Source organism: Tenrec ecaudatus, chromosome 12, assembly GCF_050624435.1.
Source record: "Tenrec ecaudatus isolate mTenEca1 chromosome 12, mTenEca1.hap1, whole genome shotgun sequence".
Lineage (NCBI taxonomy): Eukaryota > Metazoa > Chordata > Mammalia > Afrosoricida > Tenrecidae > Tenrec > Tenrec ecaudatus.
Window position 1 is genome coordinate 63,648,995 of NC_134541.1, and position 20,481 is coordinate 63,669,475.

Below are 20,481 nucleotides of genomic sequence, written 5' to 3' on the forward strand. Positions count from 1 at the left end.
ATTAGACTAATGCCATGTTTCTAGCAAAGAGGCATAGTTTAACTGAACCAATGCCAAGCTAACTGGTCAAGCCCAAAAGAAGTGATGTAGAAATCTTGAAAATTACTCAATGCTACTATTATTTAAAATCTACTTAACACACCGTTTCAAAGATGTGCTCTAGTGCATCTGAATTTATTTTGTTTACATCACCAAATACTCAGTTCATAAAAGCGTTGAAATCGGAATTTAACCTACTACTTATGGTCTGTAGTGGAATCCACTGATTTATTGAAGTTAAAAGGTATAATGTTTTGTTGACTCTTGCTATTGGAAATCTGATTTTCTCTGTCTACAGGGAAAAATGGTTGTATAAAAATCCTACCTGGAAGGGTTTTTTTAATATGGAAATAATTCAAGAAGGTAGTAATATACTTTTAATAAATAATGGAACTATTTTAGGCTGACATGCCATATTATTTGTGATAATTCTTTTAAATATTGTTCTCTTACTTTCTCTGTTCTCTCTCTCTCTCTCTCTCTCTCTCTCTCTCTCTCTCTCTCTCTCTCTCTCTCTCTTTCTCTCACATACATGCTCCTTCTAGGTTTCGATAATTCATCATTATGTAATGAACATAATTAAAAGCATCATGGTGTAGTGAAAAGAACATGGCCAGAAGCTTCAGAACCCTGGATTCGCATCTCGACTCTGTCAGCGTGTGTTCTTGGACAATTGATTTAACAAGACTGAGTCTCAGTTTCCCCACCTGTAAAGTGAGAAGGTCAAGCTAAACAGTCCTTTAAATCTGAATTTGAGGAGCAGTTGAAGTGGAAGAGAGCTTTTTTTGTAGAATTCATTCACAAACCAAACAGAATCTATCAATTCCGCCTGGCTGTGAGAGCAGATAAAGGGATACAGGCTATGTTGTCCCCAGTTCTCATGTCTCTAGGTGACACCAAGGAGGGGGAGTGAGCGTCAGGAAGGGGGAAAAGTAAACATCTCTCTTTGAGGACAGAAATAAAGAGTTTATTTCCTCATGTTCTTCATCTGCTATTTCCTTTCCAGACCCTGCCATTATTCCATCGAACCAAGCTCTAACCTGTCACGGACAACTTCCTTCCCAGGCCCCTCTGTCATGGTGACCTCCCTGGGTCTCAGAGCCCAGCTAAAAGCCAACTGACCTGTCTTATTTCCCTGTTCTCTCATCGCTGATGGCTGTGTGGTAAATGCACCTTTCCTGCGGTGGAGAATGAAAACTAAGTGTATCTTAGCTCATCTGCCACCTTGGTAGGGGTGTGTCCCCTTACCATGCTGGTGTATCTCAGTCTCATTCTAACCCTCGACCTGGGTACTGTCCCTCAGAAGATGTGCTACCACCAGGCATGGGTTTCTCTCATTACAGCCACCACCTTGACATCACCAGGAGAGTGGTGATCCCTACTTTATTCTCAAAAAAGAAGCCTGCTGCCACTGAGGTGATGCCAACTAATGGCAACCCCCCATGTGCCGGAGCTCCACCGGAGTTTTCACGACTATGACCTTCTGAAATGCCAGACCTTTCTTCCAGGATGGACTCCAACCTCCAGCCCCTTGGTTCCTAGCTGAGTTCTTAACTGTTGGTGCCAACTAAGGACTTCTTAGAACACAAAAGAGGCATGATCAACAGTTGCTGAATAAATGAAATATGAATTAGAGTTAATCCTGACTTGTGATCTAGGTTTCTGGCCAATGAATCCCTTCCAGTCCAATGCCAAATGAGAACTTCCACTGCAGTGTATTCAGCTAGAGTTTTTGTTCTTGTGGGTTGTTGCCCCAAAGTGTGTCTTAGGTGGCAATCTTTCTGGAATCAGTTCTCTGAGTCTTCAACCCTGGAGTGGGGGGTACGTGTGACAGTGGGTTTGAACCAATGACCTATGGGCTAGCAGCCAAGGTTTGACTATTGCTCCAGCAAAGCTCCTTTTCAAGTAAAGGACCAGCCTTTAATCCTAACTGCAATTTGTGACAAGGAGGTGTTTTGTGCCCTGATTCTAGCCAAGAAGAGGAACTCTTGGAAGCCAAGTGCCTTGCCAAGAGACGTGACACCTAAGTAGCACAACTGAAAACAAACCCAGATTTTCTAAGTCCCCTGTTCGCTTCCCTGTGTCCTCCATCATGATCGCTTCCCCTTCTCTCATGACACAATGTGCTTGAGTTATACCACCGTAGATGAAGTAACTGGATTCCCTTGAAGCCTGACAGACAAACTAAGATGCAGGTTTTGAAATCAGGTCATTTCTTAAAGCAGCTCCCAGCATCACATGGTGTTCAGCACTGATACGATCACTGTGAAGGAGTCTGGGTGGGGTAGGGTGTTGTTTGATATCATATGCTGACTTGTTCTTAGCCAAAAGAGGGTGGAATGATCCCACCAATAACGGTGGTCCTAAGACCCAGAGCCTTCCCTGAGACACTTGAAAGAAGAATTTATCATAAGGACAATGAGATTAAGATTTCAAAGTGAAGTGGAAGTATGCAAATTAACATAGAATAAAGAGATTCTATAAAGAAATACAGACCTCTCAGACCAACCGCCTCTTGAGCTCTAGGACTCATTTTAAAATCTAGACATGCCTTATATTTCAGGACAAAATATGCAGGTGCATAAAACCACACCCAGAATTACTCAAAGCAAAAGTTTAAAGACCATCACATTTTGAATTTGTGTCTACAATTTACATCCAGTATACAGTGTCCCAGAGCTCTATCAATAAAGGACTGAGCTGAGTGAACATGAAGGTCAAGTATTCCTGTAAACTGGTATGAGCATAATGTGTTAGGACTGCTAGGGGTTAGAACAGAACTATTTCTGAGGTAATGTAGTCCCACCATCTCAAAATTACAGATGCTTGTGAAGACTGACCAGGTCTAATGGGTTGTGTATTCTCACAGCCAGACCAGAACCCAGCTGGCCTTTCTCCTAAGCCCCTGTCCTCTCCAGCCACAGCGCTTGGACCAATGTGGGAGTGTGTATGTAGTGGGGTCTGGGAACCCCGACATCCAAAGGTCACACGTGCACAGGAAATTGGACTTTTCTACAATTTAAACACCAAAGTATACACTAAGGACTCAATCCTGCACTGTGTGGGGCTGGGAATGCCTTGAAAGGCCACTGCCTGGTGAGTGCCTCTCACAGCCAAGGGACTCAGTGAGAGTCCAGGGTGCTCCCAGGAAGAATTCAGAGGGATTTGCAAGCCCCTGCCACCCACTTGAAAGGAGAGTGCCTGTACTTCCAGCTTAGGTATAAAGTGTCAGTTTCCTGGTCCAAGCCTGTTCTCACTGGCTGCCATGCCAATCTCTCTGTATGTATCTAAAGAGGTTAGCACATCCTGGGTAGCAACCCACAGTTTCCTCCTTTGCTCAAGGGCTGGGCTTAGAGGGCTAAGCGGTGCTGAGATATGTCAAGACCTTGGAGCCATCTTGCCACCCTTCCGGATAGGAGGGGGCCTTCTGGCTAAGTGGGCAAGTGTTCCCACCAAGGGAGAGTTTTCTAGAGAAGAGTATCTTCTTACTAAATGCAAGGACGCATGCATCTCCGCTAACAGGAGAGCAACAAGCCGGAAATGGTTCCCTCCTTCCAATGGTCACTCACCTACTCCTCACCCACACTTTTGACAGAGAAACACATGAACTCCCCCGTACCCATTATCCAGCACTTCTCTCATCTCCAGATTTTAAAGTTTTTTCCCCCGTTTGGTATCTTTTACCCAAGTCAGCATATTTCAAACTTTCAGAAAGAAATAAAACAAACACACCGAAAATTAAAAGCAAGCTCATTAAACTTCGCCCAGGTGATAAAAATCTCTGGAAGTCTCAGGACGCACCCTCTTAGCCTGCTCTTCAACTCTGACCCAGGAGCCTATCATTTGGGGTGATGGGCCGCCAGACCCCACCTCGCCAGCTGAATCGATTTTCCAGACAAACCCTTGTTTAGCGGCGCGCTACAACCTCACAGGGAATGCCCTGTTCCATTCATTCCCTTGTCCTGGTCCTGAACGCCAGTCTTTGCCCGCCATTCGATGCTAGACACTTTGGGGTGGGGTGGGGTGGGGGTGTCCCTCTTTCTGCTTCAGGATTCACTTCCCCCTTTCAAAGGGACTGAGCCGTCAACCCTCCAGAAGTTTGACAAGGAACCAGACGCTATCGAGTCCCTGGGTTGCAAGTCGTGACGGAGCCCCAGGCGGGGCTGGGTCCCGGCACAGGAGTCGCAGTGGTCCCGACGCTCTTTGGGAGACGAGCGAGCGCAGGGAGTCAGTCCGTCCTCTGGGGAAAGGTGCGAGCGGCCCGGGAGACCTAGGCTTAGACAAGAGAGTCTCTGCCCGCGGGGCGGCGAGGTCCGCTCCTTGGGTCCCGGGGCGACAGCCGGAGCGAACCGGGAAGGGAAAGCAGCCGCACGGACCCGTAAACAGGGCTCCCCCACGCCCGAGGTGCCCGGCGCAAACCCACTCGCCCACACCCCGACCTCCTGCAACTCGCCCGCGTTCGCGCCCCAGGGCCTGCCAGAGGAGCGCCGGCCTGGAGGCTGCTGCCCCGCGGCGCCCGGCGCTCTGACCTCGGCGGGGAGGCGGCAGACGGCCCCGGCGATGCCCCGTGCCGGGCGGCCCGGGAGCTGGGTGGGTGGGCAGTCCGGACCTGCCGGGCTCCCGGCCGGCTCGGACTTGGAGCCCCGGGCGCCCCCGGGTCCCCCGCGCCCCGCAGGCAGCGGCCCGGTGGGAGGGACCGCCCTCGGCTCAGCTAGGGGCCGGGGCCTGGGCTCGAGCCTTGCGGGCGCCCCAGCTCGCTGCCCCCGGCCCCCGGCCCCCCGGCGCGGGCGGAGCCCTCGCGCGGCCCGGGAGGGGGAGGCAGGAGCCGGCCACGTCTTCCGGAACACGGCGCCCCGCGCCCAGCCCACCCGGGGGTGGGGGGTGGTGGTGGCGACAGCTTACCTTAATAGTCCCGTCCATTTGGCGAAGTGTGCGGCCGAGCCCCCCAATATTCCACACATTGACCCGGTTGCAGCCTGCCCTCGCAGCCCCTGCGGATCCGCCCGGCGCGGCCTCCTGGCGCCGCGGGCCCTGCTGCGCGTCCCCCGTGAGCGCCCTGGCCCTCGTCCCCTGCGCACGTTTGTTGTTGTAGCGGAGCGCAAAAGAGACAGTTAACCGGATGAAACTTTTTTTAAGCTAATTTTGGGAAGTGACTTCATTTTGCGAATCGGAGAGGAAGTCCTATCTCTCTCTCTCTCTCTCTCTCTCTCTCTCTCTCTCTCTCTCTCTCTCGTCTCGCGCTCTCCCCTCGGCTGCCCCTGGTCCTTCCTCCTCACACCCCCTCTCTCCCCGTCGGGTCCCGCTTTCCGCAGCACACGCCCTACATAAATGCCCGGGAGATGCCCAGATGCCCCCACACGCCCCCCCTCTCCCACAGGATACTGGCTCCCGGGAGATAAGGACGCTCCGGGAACAAAGCCGAGCGCCCCGCTGACGCTCGCGCCCCGATTCCCGCACTCGGCCCCCCTCCACCATCCCCCAACACGCCAAAGCGGGCGCCTCTGGCCTCTTTCTTTTCCCGGGACTGTTGGCAGAAGGTGGCCCTCCTGACTCATTCACTTTCCGTTTCTTCCCACAGACGCGTTCATTAATGCCTTTTCCAGCCCGGGGGTGTTTTTTACAGGGGGTCAGGGTGGGCGGTGTTGCGGCGGGAATGTACTCAGGCTGAGGGTGACACGGCACCCTCCATGGAGTAAATCCCACGGAGCAAACCAACGCCTCAAAAGTGCCTCCCTTGATGGGAAGTTCACCGCGCGTGCTTTTGCTGCCAAGGCGTCGCGACTCTAAGCGCGACTCGCCACTTTCCCTCAGGGACTCTTGACGGGAGTCGGCCGCGGCTCTGACTGGGCGCTGGGACCCTCCGCTGCAGGAGAGAGACCCACACCCATGGAGGGCAGGCACGGGTGGGGATAGGGGGAGGAGGAGGGCACCTGGACCACCTATCTGCCCTGCCCTGGGTGAAACACTGGGTGTCTACACGGGCACCACAGCCCCCAGCCAGGACTCCCCCAGACTGGAACCGCCCGGCCGACTACTCGCCAAGAAACAGACACTGCGTGGCAAAATGGTCATTGTTTTTACGTCCTGGCACTCAGCAAGCAGTGTCACCCCAACCACACACCTTCCTGGACGTCTGCTGTCCCACCCAGCCAGAGCCCAGCCCCCCTAGGCCACCCAAAATCATCCCTCCTGCTGTGCGGCGGCTGGGGGGAGGGGGACGGATGGGGGGGGGATCATGCAAGGAAGGGACCGCCGCAGTGTTCTCAGTCTGACTGCCTTTCCCCCACCTCCAGAACAGGTTACCTTGTCCACGCTCTCCAGACCACGCCTTGGACTGTCTCCCTTTTATTAAGAAGCCGCCCCAGGAAGGAGGAAAATGATCCAGAGAAGATCCGAGTGAATTGGAAAGGAAAATTTTCAAAAGGGTGTCCACAGCAGCGGTAAAGGTGACTTATCAATTCTTTTATTTCTTCAGGAGCAATTGAGCCTGAGAGCTCGCTGGTTTCCCTCCCTCCCCCCTCCCCACGCTCGAAATTTCTCTCATCAATTCCGCTTCAATCTGGTGTTCGAATACAGACATGGGACTGAACGTGACCAGACCCGGAGTGTCGGGCGCAGCCTGCCCGGAATTGAGACTTGGTGTATGCTCGGGGGTGGGGGGAGTAAGGGGGCTGGGCGACCCCCCCTCCTGTCTGCTTCTCAATCCAGGGGTCTGCTCCGGGGCTCCCCTGGGACCGCCACATCTGGTTACCGCTAGCGGGGTCGTCCCCCCCTTTGCCTGGGGCCACCAGCTCTGGAGTTCAATTAAAAGAAATCAGGCTTAACCCTTTCCTGCCCGTGGCTCGCCGGCCTGCCTGCCCGCTTGCTCTTCCTTTCAGCATTTCCACATGCTTTCCAGAAAGGAAAGAGGTTAAAGGGAAAGGAAGAATGAATTACATCCTTTCAAACCCTAAATTGTTTCCTTTTCAGCCCAGACTCTGCCGACAACAGGGCTTTCAGGAGTGCTCGGGAGACCACTTCCCATCCCGACCTCACTAGGAACCCCTGTACCCCCAGCCACCGTACCCTGATTTCACCAGAAAGCAATATAATTCCAGCAGCCAGCATCCCCTTGCTGGAGCTGGCAATCAATTAGGGCGGTTAATGGCCACCTCACACGTGGTGACACCCCCTACACACACACACACACACACACACACACACACTCCTTCCAGAGTTTTGAAAAGGTACCCTAGCGACAAACATATTGCTAGGTTTCTCTTCCAAACCCCGTGATCAGTCCCTGAAAATGACAGACAGTCTTCACTGGACAGATTCCTCCTGCCCCCCACCCCTCTCAGCAGTGAACCCTTCTAACCGAACTACCTTCTCCCTCAGAGGAGAGCTTGGTATGGACTTGGATTACCTGGCGAACTCTGGGTAGCTGTGAAAGTCAGTAGTACTTTTTTTTTCTGCCGGTAAAGCCAAAGCTAGGACAGTTTCCTAATTTTCAAAATGGGGGTGGGAAGAGGAAGAGAGAGGCTGGCCTGGGTATAACGGTTGCCTCCTTGTGACACAGGGCATGACACTGGTGCCAGTGACTTTTGCTGCTTTCCAGTCCCCTCCCTCCTTCCATCAGCTTCTGCCCTTCTCCTGGGGTCTCCACTCAAGACAAGAGCCCCTCCATTCATGGCAGCTCTGTGAGGGGATATCAGATTCCCTCCACCCCACCCCCCCCCCCCCCCCCGTTGATGTGCTGGGGGACAAATTTGCCTCTTATGTAACTCTGGGTTTGATGTGCAGCCCTGCTGCTGCTGCTTTTTCAAATCCCGAAGGGGGGGGGGCAAGCCCTAACCAAACACAACAGTAAACAAGCCTGCCCTGTTTAATGTGGTTACCACCAGACATCTGGAAAGATGGTTTGATCCTGGCAGCTCACATTGTTTTCACGAGCAGCCAAAGAGAATATTTTGAATGTTTGCATTGAGACAAATTGATAGAGAGCCTGTGGTGAGGCCCACTACAAATGAAAACTGTCTTGGGGTAGGAAGGGGAAAAAAATCCTTTCTCCTGTCCTCTGGCCTCTTCCTTTTCCCCTAGCTGGGGGCTGGGTTCAGCCAGCCACACACATCCACACACCCTCTGTTTTTGGCTTACTAGGGACTGCCTTGCCTCTCTCTTTCCCAGGCTGGGCAGGACTCATAGCCAGGAGTTGGTGTCCTGTACCAAGGATGTCTGTTTCACCAGTTTGGGCTGGCTTTTAAGTCGGGGAAGCTCACAGCCACGACCGGCTCACAGCCACAACACAACAAAACAAACAAATAAATAACCTCTGGGAAAGAATAACACCCAAAGGGCACTCCCCACACCCTTCCACTTGGATTCATTTCCAGAAAGCATGGGCCGGGTGGCAACTTCAGGAACTATTTGTATTGGGTGCCTAGTCACCGAAACGCTGGTGGAGAGGATGTGCCTTGCACCCGCCACACTTGACATCTTTTCAAAGATGCGGAAGTCCTGCTTCCCCCGGGAAAGAGAGCGGCGGACTAGACAGACGCGTCTTGGCTGGCTCAATGTCAGCCCTTTTGACCGGGTCAAAGCTGTCCAGACAGGGCTTCCCGGGCTCCTTAGGCTCCAGCCCCTGTTGGGGTAAGGGGAGGCGACAACTGGAGCCAGGCCTCCAGGGCGCCCAGAGCGGCTTCGTCACTTGAAACCCGGAAAGATGCCAAATCTGGCTGAGCAGCCTAGAAGGATCTTTAGTCTTTGGTCCTCCTTAGCTTCTCCCAGTCCCTCTCAGTCTCACCGGGGGCGGGGCAAAGGGTGTAGGGGAGGAGGGAAGAGCAGAGGGGTGAGGACGGAAAGACGGAGGGGGGGGGGGCTAGGGAGTGGGGGTGTCGTAGAGGGGAGCTGTGCAAGCCAGCGCCAAAACTCCAGACTGCACAACTGCAGCTTCAAGTGTCTGGCCCCTCGCTCGAGGCCATAATTAATTTGAGATTTATTTTTATTGGAGAACTCGAGTCTCGTCTGACCTTAGCCAAACAAGGCAGCCCCGGCCGCCACTGGATGCGCTTGAATGCCAGGGCATATTTCTGCAGGCAGGCTCCGCAGGCGCGCCTGCTTTGAATTTGTTTCTCAGACCTCATCTACTCGCAGATTTGAAGAAAGATTTAGGGCCCCTGCTCGCCCCCTGCCCGCTCTCCGCGCTCGTTTGTGCCTTAGCGCTGAGCGGGTTCCAAAGCGACGTGGGAGGTGGGAGGCGGCTGCACAGCGCTCCTCTGCAGGCCCGAGGGCAGGCGGCCTGCGCGCCCCCTCCCAGGCCCGGCCGGGGACCAGACCCGGCGGCGTCCAGAAAGACACTCGGGTGGAGTCCGAGGCTCGCCAGATTGCAGGCTGGCAGGAGGCAGAAACTTGCGGAATTTGGGACCCACCTCTACTGGTGATGCCCCTAGATGGGAGGTTTGGGGCTTCAGCCTACCCCATCTGCAGTAGCTGTAGCCCCCAACACCCTCAAGCAGAACTCATTCTAAGTAAATAGCTGTGTCCTTGCTACTTGGGCAACTTCAGGACCTTTGTCCAGGCGCATCTAGTGATGCGGGCCATCAGTTGGCTTGGGTGTGTGCTGCTCTGCTCTCAGAATCTGGAGGTGGGTGAAATCTGCAAGCTGGCAGCAGGAGGGCGTAGCCAAGAATGGAGGGTTTCTCAACTCCTAGAGAGACCTGCAAGTCTCTGATGGGGCTGGCGACGGGCATCAGGAGAGGCAAGCCCTATGCGCTCCGCTAACATCTTTCCCATACTGATTGGGATCCCTATCTTTCCTGCAAACAAAAATGAAAAGATTAAACTTGCTGACGGATCACGGGGCTTGAATCCTAGCTTTGCACAGCCTCTCTGTGCTTGTTTTCTCATCTGGAAAAAAAATTGGCAATTATAATAGGATCCTCCTCAAAAAGTCGTTGTAACGATGAAATGAGGGTTTAGAATTGTCTGGCACGCAGCACCCATATTTTGGCGTTGCCCTTTCCTATGTGACCCATGTGCTCAATTAAAGTCTCCGTGTGCCAGTATCATCGCCACATCTGCAAAGAAGACCAGTAGAGCACACTGCTTAGAACAGGGGCTAGTGAACGTTAAGGGCTATCAGAGCTGATAATTCAGGTCGCGAAGGTTATACTGCACATTAGTATAACGGGTTTTTCTATCCAGCTGCCAGTATCTGGCTCAAGAGCCCTTCTGTCATTACCACCCTGAGTGCTCCGTGAACTGCTCTTGTCTCCCATGTCCCTGCAGTCCCTCAGTACCTGCTTCCAGCTCCAGGACCCTGTGGTCCTCCTACCTGAGCCTGCAGGGTTTGTCAACAAGTTCCACACCCAGTGTCTGATGAGGAAAGAACGGCAGGCGCTCCAGAGCCACGGACTGTTTGTGCCCCTCTGGCAAAACGTTGGGCGGAGGGAACTATGGGAACAGACCCAAGACTGTCCCTGCCACACAGACCTCTTGCTGCCATCAATGCACCCCTTTGTGCAACAATACAAACTTTGTAGCTGCTGAAAAATCCATTTTTCCTTCTTGAAAAAATGTCTGCAGCAAAGGTCTCCCCTGCTGCCCAAAGTGCTCAGGTGCCCCCATCCTCCACTCCCTCTTCTTGGGCCGTCTTTGCACTGACCCTTGGCCTAGGCCAGGCTCCTGGACTTCTAGTGACACCATTAGGATTTCTCACACTCGAGGTTCTTCTGGGTCCCCATAAGTGTGAGAGGCCCAGCAACTCCTGGAACCATTTGCGGCTAAGAGTTCCCTTGGATTGGCATCATGAGAGTGGTTATGAACGACTCAGGAAAACTGGGATAGGGTGGTGAAGAAAGCTGATGGTGCCCGGCTATCAAAAATATAGCGTCTAGGATCTTAAAGGATTGAAGATAAACAAGTGACCATTTAGTTCAGAAGCAACCAAGCCCACATGGAAGAAGCACACCAGCCTGTGTGACCACGAGCTGTCGAATGGATCAGGTATCAAGCATCAAAGAACAAAAAATCATATCATTGTAAATGTGGGTGAGTGCAGAGTGGAGACTCAAAGCCCATCAGTAGGCAACTGGACACCCCCTTAATGAAAGGTTGTGGGGAATAGATGAGCCAGTCAGGGTACAGGGTAGCAACGATGAAACATATAACTTTCCTCTAGTTCTTAAATGCTTCCTCTCCCACCACCCCACCCCCCATCATCCCGATTCTACCTTACAAATCTAGCTAAACCAGAGGATATACATTGGTACAGATAGAAACTGGAAACACAAGGAATCCAGGATAGATGACTCCTTCAGGACCAGTAGTGAGAGTGGTGATACCTGGAGGGTAGAGGGAATGAGGGATAGAAAGGGGAAACTGATTACAAGAATCTACCTATAGGCTCTTCCCTGGGGGGTGGACAGCAGAGAAGAGGGCAGGGGTACATGTCGTCGGACAGTGTAATATATGACAAAATAATAATAATTTATGAATGATGAAGAGTTCATGAGGTAGGGGGGAGTAGGGAGGGAGGGGGAAAATGAGCAGCCGATATTAAGGGCTCAAGTAGAAGGCAAATGTTTTGGGAACGATGATGGCAATAAATGTATATATGTGCTTGACACAATGGATGCATGTATGGATAGTGATAAGAATTGTACGAGCCCCCAATAAAATGATTTTTTAAAAACTGGGAAAGGGAGCCTGTGCATATTCCAGTCGAATCATCAGTTAATCCATTCCATTCCTGCTGGTTGATCATTCATTCACTCATGCATCTTTGAAGAAACACTGGGCAGGGCCTCCAGTAGTGAGCCACAGGAAAGACCTACAGGCTCCTTCAGACCTCCAGGGTGAGGATTGGGAGCTCATGAGTCTCCTTTTCAAGGGGTCAGAGGAGGGTCTGATTGCATAATTAGCCCTTTTGGGGCTGGACCTGAGCATTTGCACTTCGTGGAAGCACCCAAGTGCCCACAGACAGGTCTGTGGGGTCACCAGTAGGAACCACAGCCCACATTGGGCTCTTGCCCAAGTTCTAGCACCAGCAACTTGAGCTGGGGAGCAGGAACTAGGAGGTGCACTGGGGAGCAGGGATTCTGGGCTGGTGGAACAGGGCGGGTCCTGCAAAGCCATGAGTCAGTGGCACAGGATGGTCCCAGAACCGCAGGTGTGCTACTCCTCTGATGCTAGGGATGGCTCAGACAATCTCCAGCCCTGGACCCCACCTGGGTGGCAGGAGGATTTCCTAGTAGCCCCTAGGGGGTAGGGTCATAACTCCCCGCCCTTGGTCCCGCCCCGCCCTCCCTGCCCCGCCCCACCAGTGGACTATCATTAACCTTGTAACCCAGATGTACTAGTCTTAGTTTGTTTACATTCTTGAGAAAAGGAGAAGAATATAGCAATCTTCGAAATCTGGGGGCCAGCAGGGCCATGGGAAGGAGGTTGTAGGACTGAAGGGGCGCAGAGTCCAACCAGAAGGGGAAGGGCCCTCCACCCAGTGCCCCTGCCCCAGACCCCACTACTGGCAGCAGTACACACAGGACACGACCACAGAGGCGCGCACGCACACGCGCACACACACACACACACACACACACACACAGAGGCTCACAAACTCACACAAGTGTGCTCCTAACGCAGGGAATCTGCGGTACACCAGAGGCAGACACAGACTCCTAGCGGACACCACTCTGGAATTCAGGGCGCAGCTGCTGGGCAGCTGCTGGACTCCCTATACTGCCTTTAGCACACTGAAACCAGGGCTGATAGCTAGGTCCCTTATCCGCACACCTCTCCCCACCCCCACTCCCCACCCCCAACACACACAACCAATTGCCCGGAGTGTAGAGGGACAGGGGTCATTACCTGTTTTAAGACGTTGTCAAGTCTTACCTTGACATAAGAAGATGTGTCTGGAACTGTCTGAAACATCTTGTGTTGGTGACAAAGGATCCGAAGGCTTGAGGACCAACCTGGGTAGAAAAACCTGGGTCACCCAGAGTGAGGAGCGCCAGGGCTGGAGGTGCCCAGGTGGAATGGGGCAAAGAGAGAATGCTAACGACAAGGCTCTGATCTGTGGGACCTGAAAAGATGATTCCCAACGTCTTGTTCTGGGCAGGGGCTTGGAAAGGCGAGCATCTGAAAAGTTGGTCCTTTCTCTACAGTCCTTTAGCCTCCCCCTGGCTCACAAGATACTCATTTTCTTCAGACGCGGGGACATCAGTGACTGTCTTGGCTAGAGAAGAGACCTGGTCTTTACAACCTGGAGCCACCTCCTTCAGGACTGCCACCATCATGTCCTAAGGACATAGACCTTCCGCTTGACCCTCCACCACCCCACTACGCCATGGCCTTGCCCACTGTCCCATCTAGCCAATACTTCAAAAGAATGACTGGCTTCCCAGCACAGGGGCTTGTAGAGACCCTGCCCCAGATTCCCAGATCCTCCCCAACCTTCGAAGGCTCTGGCAGAAACAAAAACCGCATGATAGGGCGTCATTTTTAGAGAAGGGGAAGTAGTGTCTACTGTCTGCATATTTGTGCATGGGGGTCTCCAAATCCCACCCTAGGCTGCCAGGTGCCTCCAGGTGAGCGACCCCCTACCCCCAAGTCACGCCCAGTCAACCCTGGTGGCTGGCTGTCCATCCCGTTTCTTCCCTCCCTCCCCTTCTATGAAACCATTTGTAACGTGGCAGCATACAGCTTCCCCAGCAGCCAATGTGTTTCTGATAAAGCACTTTTCTCCCGCTAACACAGTCCAGCTTTCCTGGCTCCTGAAGCCACAACAGATACACACAGGAGTTCGGGGATACTGCATGCATGCTTCTCTAGCTCAGAGCTGCTCCCCACTGCTGCCGCTCCTGGGGTCCCCTTTTCCCGGACCTTCCCCATTTTCTTTGAAAACAGGAGGAATGAAATTTTGGAGAAAAGAGAGCGGGTGGGGAAGAAGAAAAAGAAATCCTTGGTAAAATGATGGCAAGGAAGAAACCCTGAACAGCCTGCATTCATTCCCTGGCTTACACCCAGGACCGACCGCTGAGTGCCACCCGGCTTTGCCTCTGGAGATTCCACAAGAAGGCTCACCTTAGATTTGTTTTCTGGCCCAGGCAGCGGAGCGGAATCCAGAGCGGTCAAGTTCTTGGTAGGAATTCTCTGCGCGCCAGCCCGCTAACCTTCCGCGGTGCTGAATTGTACCGGCCCGCTCAGTCCGCCAAGGTTGGCCTCCCTCTGCTGCACAGCCAGCCCTCGGTCTGGGCTTCAGCGCACCCAGCAGCGGCCCGACCGCACCGCGAGGCAGGCAGGAGCCTCTCGGGCTTCTGCGTGCGCCCCCACGCTCCTCTCTGTCGCCTTGCTCCTGCCGCCGGTCCTGCTCCTTCTTCCTTTCTCCTATTTTCATTTGATTTCCGTTTTCTTATCAATATTTAACTGCCGACTGGTGGATTATTCTAATAGGATAGCCAGACTTCTGTCTTCAGCTGCTTTTCCAGAAACTTCTCTCTGTGATCAGAAAACTTTAAAGGACACTAGAAAACTCTCTCTCTCTCTCTCTCTCTCTCTCTCTCTCTCTCTCTCTCTCTATATATATATATATATATATATATATATATATATATATATATATATATATATATATATATATATATATATTCAAGAGAAGAAATTGAGTTGGAACAGAGGCCTTATAGCCCAGAATATCCTATGGGGCAGGGCTACCCTGGAAAGGACGTGTGGCAATCCACTCCACAACTAACCAGAACAACAGAACAAATGTCTTCTTTGAAAGTTCCAACCTCGCTAGGTATACCATCACTTCTTCTACTTAACCAAGATCCCCTAACCTCCTTTTCCCACCCCCAGTCATGCATTTTCCACTGCCCACATCTTCTAGGCGGCCTCTCTCAGAGAAGAGCAGATTGCAAGGTCAGAGGATTGGGGTGCCCATCATCAAAACAACGGGAAATGCTCTTGCTCAGGAGTTGGTTTTACCCGCTCCCATTGGTACTTTCTTGAAACTGGGCTGGCAGGTCATGTGTTCGCTTGGATTTATAGACCGGCCTTGAACAGGGTCGGGATTTTGTAGTCCTCACTGCTCACGTTCATGTTCACTCCCTCAGTAGTCCACCTTGCACACATCCTTGCACACCCCACTCTTGGGCCTCCTGGAGCAGACCTACCATGTGCTTTCACCCGGAGGAAAAGGCAGGGGCCACACCAGGACTAGGAGGGGTTGTTGTTTGATGAAGCAGCAAGGCTGGAGATGAAAAGAGAAATGGGCATGTGCCAATTTGTCAACAAAATCAACAGAATCCGTTAGCTTCTTCAAGCTTTCACCTCTTTCATTACTGGGTCCTCAGGCCTTTGACTGACTGGGGCCTGGACTCCTGGAGATCATGTGTTTGGTTGCTCTCTTTTCTTTCCTTCCTTCCCCCTCCACTGGCTCTGGGAAAATCTCACCAAAAGGCCTTTGCTAAGATTTCATTTCAGGAGAAAGCAACTTATCACCCAGATCTGCCCTCGTGGGGGGTATGAGGACTGGCGGCAGGATTATTCATTATTTCCTTCTCAACAATATCCCAATTTTTCTCTTCTATCCCTCCCCCAAAGCTCAACATATTGAAACATTTTGCTACTTAATAAGAGCAGCCCGGAGAGCTGTGAGGTGAAAGGCCAGCCTAGGACCGTGACTGGGGTTGCCTGGGCTGCCCCTGATGGCCAGGCAGCCCCGCCCTGCACATTCCTGACCATTGCTTAGAAAAACAAGCTGGGCCTGGGGAGGGGTGGGGGCCCAAACACATAAGCCACTGCCTCCATATTTTTTGCTCTTGGAGAGATCACCATTCCCCCTCACAGGGAGCAAGCGCACTATTCCAAACAAGCGCAAAGAAAACGGAAGCCCACACCAATAAGGCAGTGTATAGGGATGCCACGCACTGGGAAGATAAATTCTTTGTAAGAAAACGAGGGTTTGGGCTCTATTAGTGGAAGGTGAAAACTAAACAAATCGTCTAATTCTGCCCCATCCAACCTCAGCTTTTCTACTCTTGGTACTCCCCTATCTTTTCCTCCCTCCCTTCTTTTTTCCCACCCCAGCCCCTTTTGTCTTTTCTTTTATTTCCCCCTTCATTTCTTCTTCTTTTTGTAGTGACTGTCCAAGGCAGGGGTCCTCAAACTGTGGCCCATGGGCCACATGCGGCCCGCCAAGGACATTTATCCGGCTCGCCGGGTGTTTTTGCCCCTTTTAAATTTTTACTTCAAAATAAGATATGTGCAGTGCACATAGGAATTTGTTCATAGTTTAAAAAAACAAACTATAGTCCAGCCCTCCAACGGATCTGAGGAACAGTGTTTAAAAAGTTTGAGGACCCTTAGTCTAAGGGATCCCTGTGTACCCCTTCTATGCTTTAATTGCTTCCTTCTTTATGTGTTTACATTTGCTATTGTCTCCTTATTTGTACACCTATTAATTTGTCCTTGGAAGGTTGCGTGTTGCTACCACTTTGGACCGATTTCAGCAGTTTCCAGACAAAGACAGACTAGACAGAAAAGCCTGGAGATGCACTTACATTACCCAATGAGAGTCCAATAGATAGTGACCAGACCTGGTGGATGGTGCAGACGTGGGCAGCGTTTCATTCATTTTAACCCGGGATCATCATGAGCAAAGAGCTGCTGACAACAGCTGACTCCATCTGCTTCATAATTGTCTCCCTTCATTAACACACAGATGACTTGAAAGCAGATGTTGACTTTACTTTGTCACAACTGGATACTCAGAGTCCATACTGATGTTGACTGGCAGTGAGGGGGAACAATTCTTTAGGGACCACCCTCCTTTCTCATCAATAACCAAAGAACCAAAAGCAAACCCCAAATCCGTTGCTCTTGAGTCGATTCCAACTCAAGGCACCTTCATATGGGTCAGAATAGAGCTTTGCTCGTAGGGGTTTCTTGCTTGCACTCTTCATGAAAACCGTGGTCCACTTTGTTTGCGAGGCATGGCTGGGTGGCGTGCAGTAGCCAGTGTTTCAGAAAGTGGTTGAAACAAACAGCACCACTCTAACAGCTAGAGAGGGGGATACAGAACAAAAGAAGCAAAGCCATCATGTTGCTGTTAAGAAAAACCTGACAAACAGTTTCCCCCAAATGATGTGGATTCATTCTCTTCTTTGCATGGTTAGGTAATAGCAATGTGCACATATTTGTTTCACCACTGGTACCTTGATGGTTTCACCAGAAAACCTGGGTTTGCCCAAATATAATAGGAGTGGTCTGCTGATTGATGGAGGTGCCCAATCTCTTGAACTCTGTACCAAAATATCTGAGGTGGATGTGTATATGTGTGTGAGGATTCATGGTATGCCCACTGAAGGAGTGTCTACAGTCATTACCATCTAGTCCAGGGTCAGGAGTGGGGTGGGAATAGGGTTCAGGTTATGCCATTCTCCAGGAGGATATGGCCAACTCCCTTTGTCACCTGGGGCCTTCAGTTCACCAGTAGAAAATTGCTGAAATTGGTAACAGCTGCCATAAGGCAAGAGTGAGAGGAAAATGGGGGCAGGGAGGACTCACTAGAGCCAGCATATCCCGCTAGTCCCCTCCACAAGCAGAGGAAAGGGGCTTTCTTGTCCCACAGTTGTGCTCCCTCACCAGCCTGCATTAAGCTGCTTCTTTAGGCCATAAGTCTGCAATCCAGAGCCGAGGCAGCTGGCAATCTTGCTGGAGCTGCTAGGAGAGCAGGAGACTAGATTCCAAGAAAACTCCCCAAAAGCCAAAAGGTAAGTGGGATGCGATCTGGACGGTGTTACTTGGCTCATCCCTTGGGCTTTATGAATGTGGGCAAGCAATTAGAATTCAGCCTTCTCATTTGGAAAATGGATCTTACATCATCATGAGATACTTTCCAACTTGAGCAGGCTCTAATTCCATGAGATAAGCTGACTTGGAGAAGCATGTGATTGAAAGATAGAAGATGGTTCTAGGGCTAGGTATTTTGAGTTCTAGTCTTGGAACTTATTCCTGATATCTCGGGGAAATATTCTGCCATGCTTCAGATGGTCATCTTAGTTTGCTGCAGTGCTGCTGTAACAGAAATACCGTCAGTGAATGGCTTCAAAAAATGAAACCATTCTTCTTCTCACATTTCAGCAGGCAAATAGGGAAAGGCTCTCTCTCTGTGTGTCCATTGCATCTGGGGGAAAATCTGTGTCTCTGCCACTTTCTGTCTCCCTGGATGGTGCCCTTGGTTCCTCAGCGATCTCCACATGACATCTCTCCCTCTCTCTCCTGCCTTCATAAGGGAGCCCCGCTGGAGTACTGGGTTGTACGCTGAGCTGCTAACCATAAGGGCAGCAGTTTGAGCCCAGCGGTAGCACTGAGTGAGGTCCTGTAAAGATTCACAGTCTCAGAAACAGTAGGGAGCCGTTCTACCCTGTCCCACAGGGTCTCTAAGAATCAGATTAGCTTTAACTGCAATTCGTTTTTCAGGCCCTGCCTCCATCAGTTGTGCTTGCTTCCATGTCTAATATGCTGTTTTTAGAATTCAGAATCAACTAAGTTTAGGAGCTGCCCTACACTGGCACGATCTTATTAACAGAAAGAAAATTCTATTTCCAAGTGGGATTAGATTCACAGATATAGGAGTCATGATTTCAACCCATATTTTAATGAAACACCATTCCATCCATGTTATTGCTGTACCACGCAGCACCCAGCCCTGTGTCATCCTCACAGTGTGGTTGGGCCGAGTCTATTGTTGCAGTCGCTTGATCAGTCTGTCTCATTGGGGGTACTCTTCTTTTTCACTGACCCTCTTAATTTACCAATTAGAATGCCCATCTCAGGGTCTGAACTCTCTGGTCACATTTCCCAGACGTGGAAGATGAAGGTTCCTAGTCTCACTCCTAAGGAGCATTCTGGCTATACTGCCTCGCAAACAGATTCGTTCAGTCTTTGGAAACCCCATGCTACCTCCGTTCAGTGTTCTGCATCAGCGTCATGGTCATTATGCAAATGCGTCAGTTCTCCAGTCTTTATCATGTATTGTGTGGCTTCCGAATGCGTATGAAACAACTGAAAAGAGCATGCGTGAGTCAGGTTCCCCTTACTCTTTAAAGTGTCATTATTACTTTTTAATATTTAAAGCTATCTTTTGCAGCAGATTTGCCACAAGCAAAACATCCTTTGGTTTTTCTGACTGTGGCTTTGAAAGGCCCCTGGTGGCACAGCATATTAAGCATTGCAGTAATTCATTCCAAGCTAGTAGCTGCTCCCAAAGAGAAAGATGGGGCAGTCAGCCCCCCATGATTCCACTCTCTCTTAGAGACAGGATTGTCATGAGTCAGAAGTGACTTGATTATAGTGAGCTTGGTATCTCTCAGTCCATGGTAGATGGTTTATCTCAGAATGAAAAGGGATCTCTCTGCCAACATTGCCTCGCTCTGCTTGCTTCTGTGCTGTGATGCTTGAGATCGGTTATTAAGTACCCTCAATGCTTCTGACCACAGATGGCCTGGTGCAAAACACAATACTCCTATCTCTGAAGTTCTTTACACTCCAAATAAGAATGTGCAACGCAACCCTGAGTTTTAGCCTCTTGCGAATGTTCTATTCTGTTTGCTTCCAGTCTTTCAGAAGGAAGTCCCTTCTTGCTCTTTAAACAAGCAGTTTCAGATTTTAAAGGGCAGTCAACAAGGTGTCCCCATCTTTATCTCCCATTATCTGTGTCCCTGTATAGCACTTAATAAACTTCAAACCTAAGCTGAGCTTCTGGAAATTTCATGAAGAGAGAAGGGGTGGGAAATCTGCTCAGGGAGATAAGTCCAGGAAATAGAGGCAGTGACTAGGGCAGTGTCCATGAAAAGGGCAGTTAGGCAGGGAGGTCTTTGGATTCCAGGATGTGTCTGTGACCTCTGATCCACATCATGTTCCAACAGACACCAGAAATAGTGTGAGGAGGCTTCCATTTAACTTATGTCCAGGGCTTATTCAAAGCAGTATGTTTAAACATACTCTGTGATCAGTGACTGGCTGCAGATAAGAACTCTCAGCAAGACACTTACCTCAGTCTTGTTAGGGTGCCTTCAAAAAAAGAAGAAGAAAAAGAAAAAAAAATGGACACCATGGAAAATAACAATTCTGAGATTAGGGCTAATTTCAATTTGTAAACAAAACTCAAGTGGTCATCTTCCCCAATCATTGAAGCTTTGCACCAAGTTTACGGGAATTCTGCCACACAGAAAACAAACATTTTAAAAAGATTTCAAAGGTGACTTAAGACAGAGATTTCAGCTAAACTTCTAGTGTTTTGTTTCTTTTGTGATGCCCACCAGGTAATCTGGATTGATATTGTTGAAGGAAGCAGGACAAGCATGGGGACTCGTTAAGAAGAAGTTTTTTAAAAATTGATAACTGCACTGGTGAGATAAAAGCCAGGAAATTTGCACCAAAGAATTTTTTTGTTTG

The 20,481-nt window shown here is 50.7% G+C and overlaps 1 protein-coding gene across 1 annotated transcript in view; it reads right to left on the reverse strand.

Moving 5' to 3' along the window:
- Nucleotides 1-5,222, reverse strand: part of FLI1 (Fli-1 proto-oncogene, ETS transcription factor) — a 140,249-nt gene extending 135,027 nt beyond the window's left edge. Inside the window, exon 1 of the mRNA XM_075564092.1 lies at nucleotides 4,942-5,222. Within this exon, the coding sequence (XP_075420207.1) occupies nucleotides 4,942-4,959 (18 nt within the window). The 5' untranslated portion in view covers nucleotides 4,960-5,222. The remainder of the gene's footprint in view (nucleotides 1-4,941) is intronic.
- Nucleotides 5,223-20,481: the final 15,259 nt, after the last annotated feature.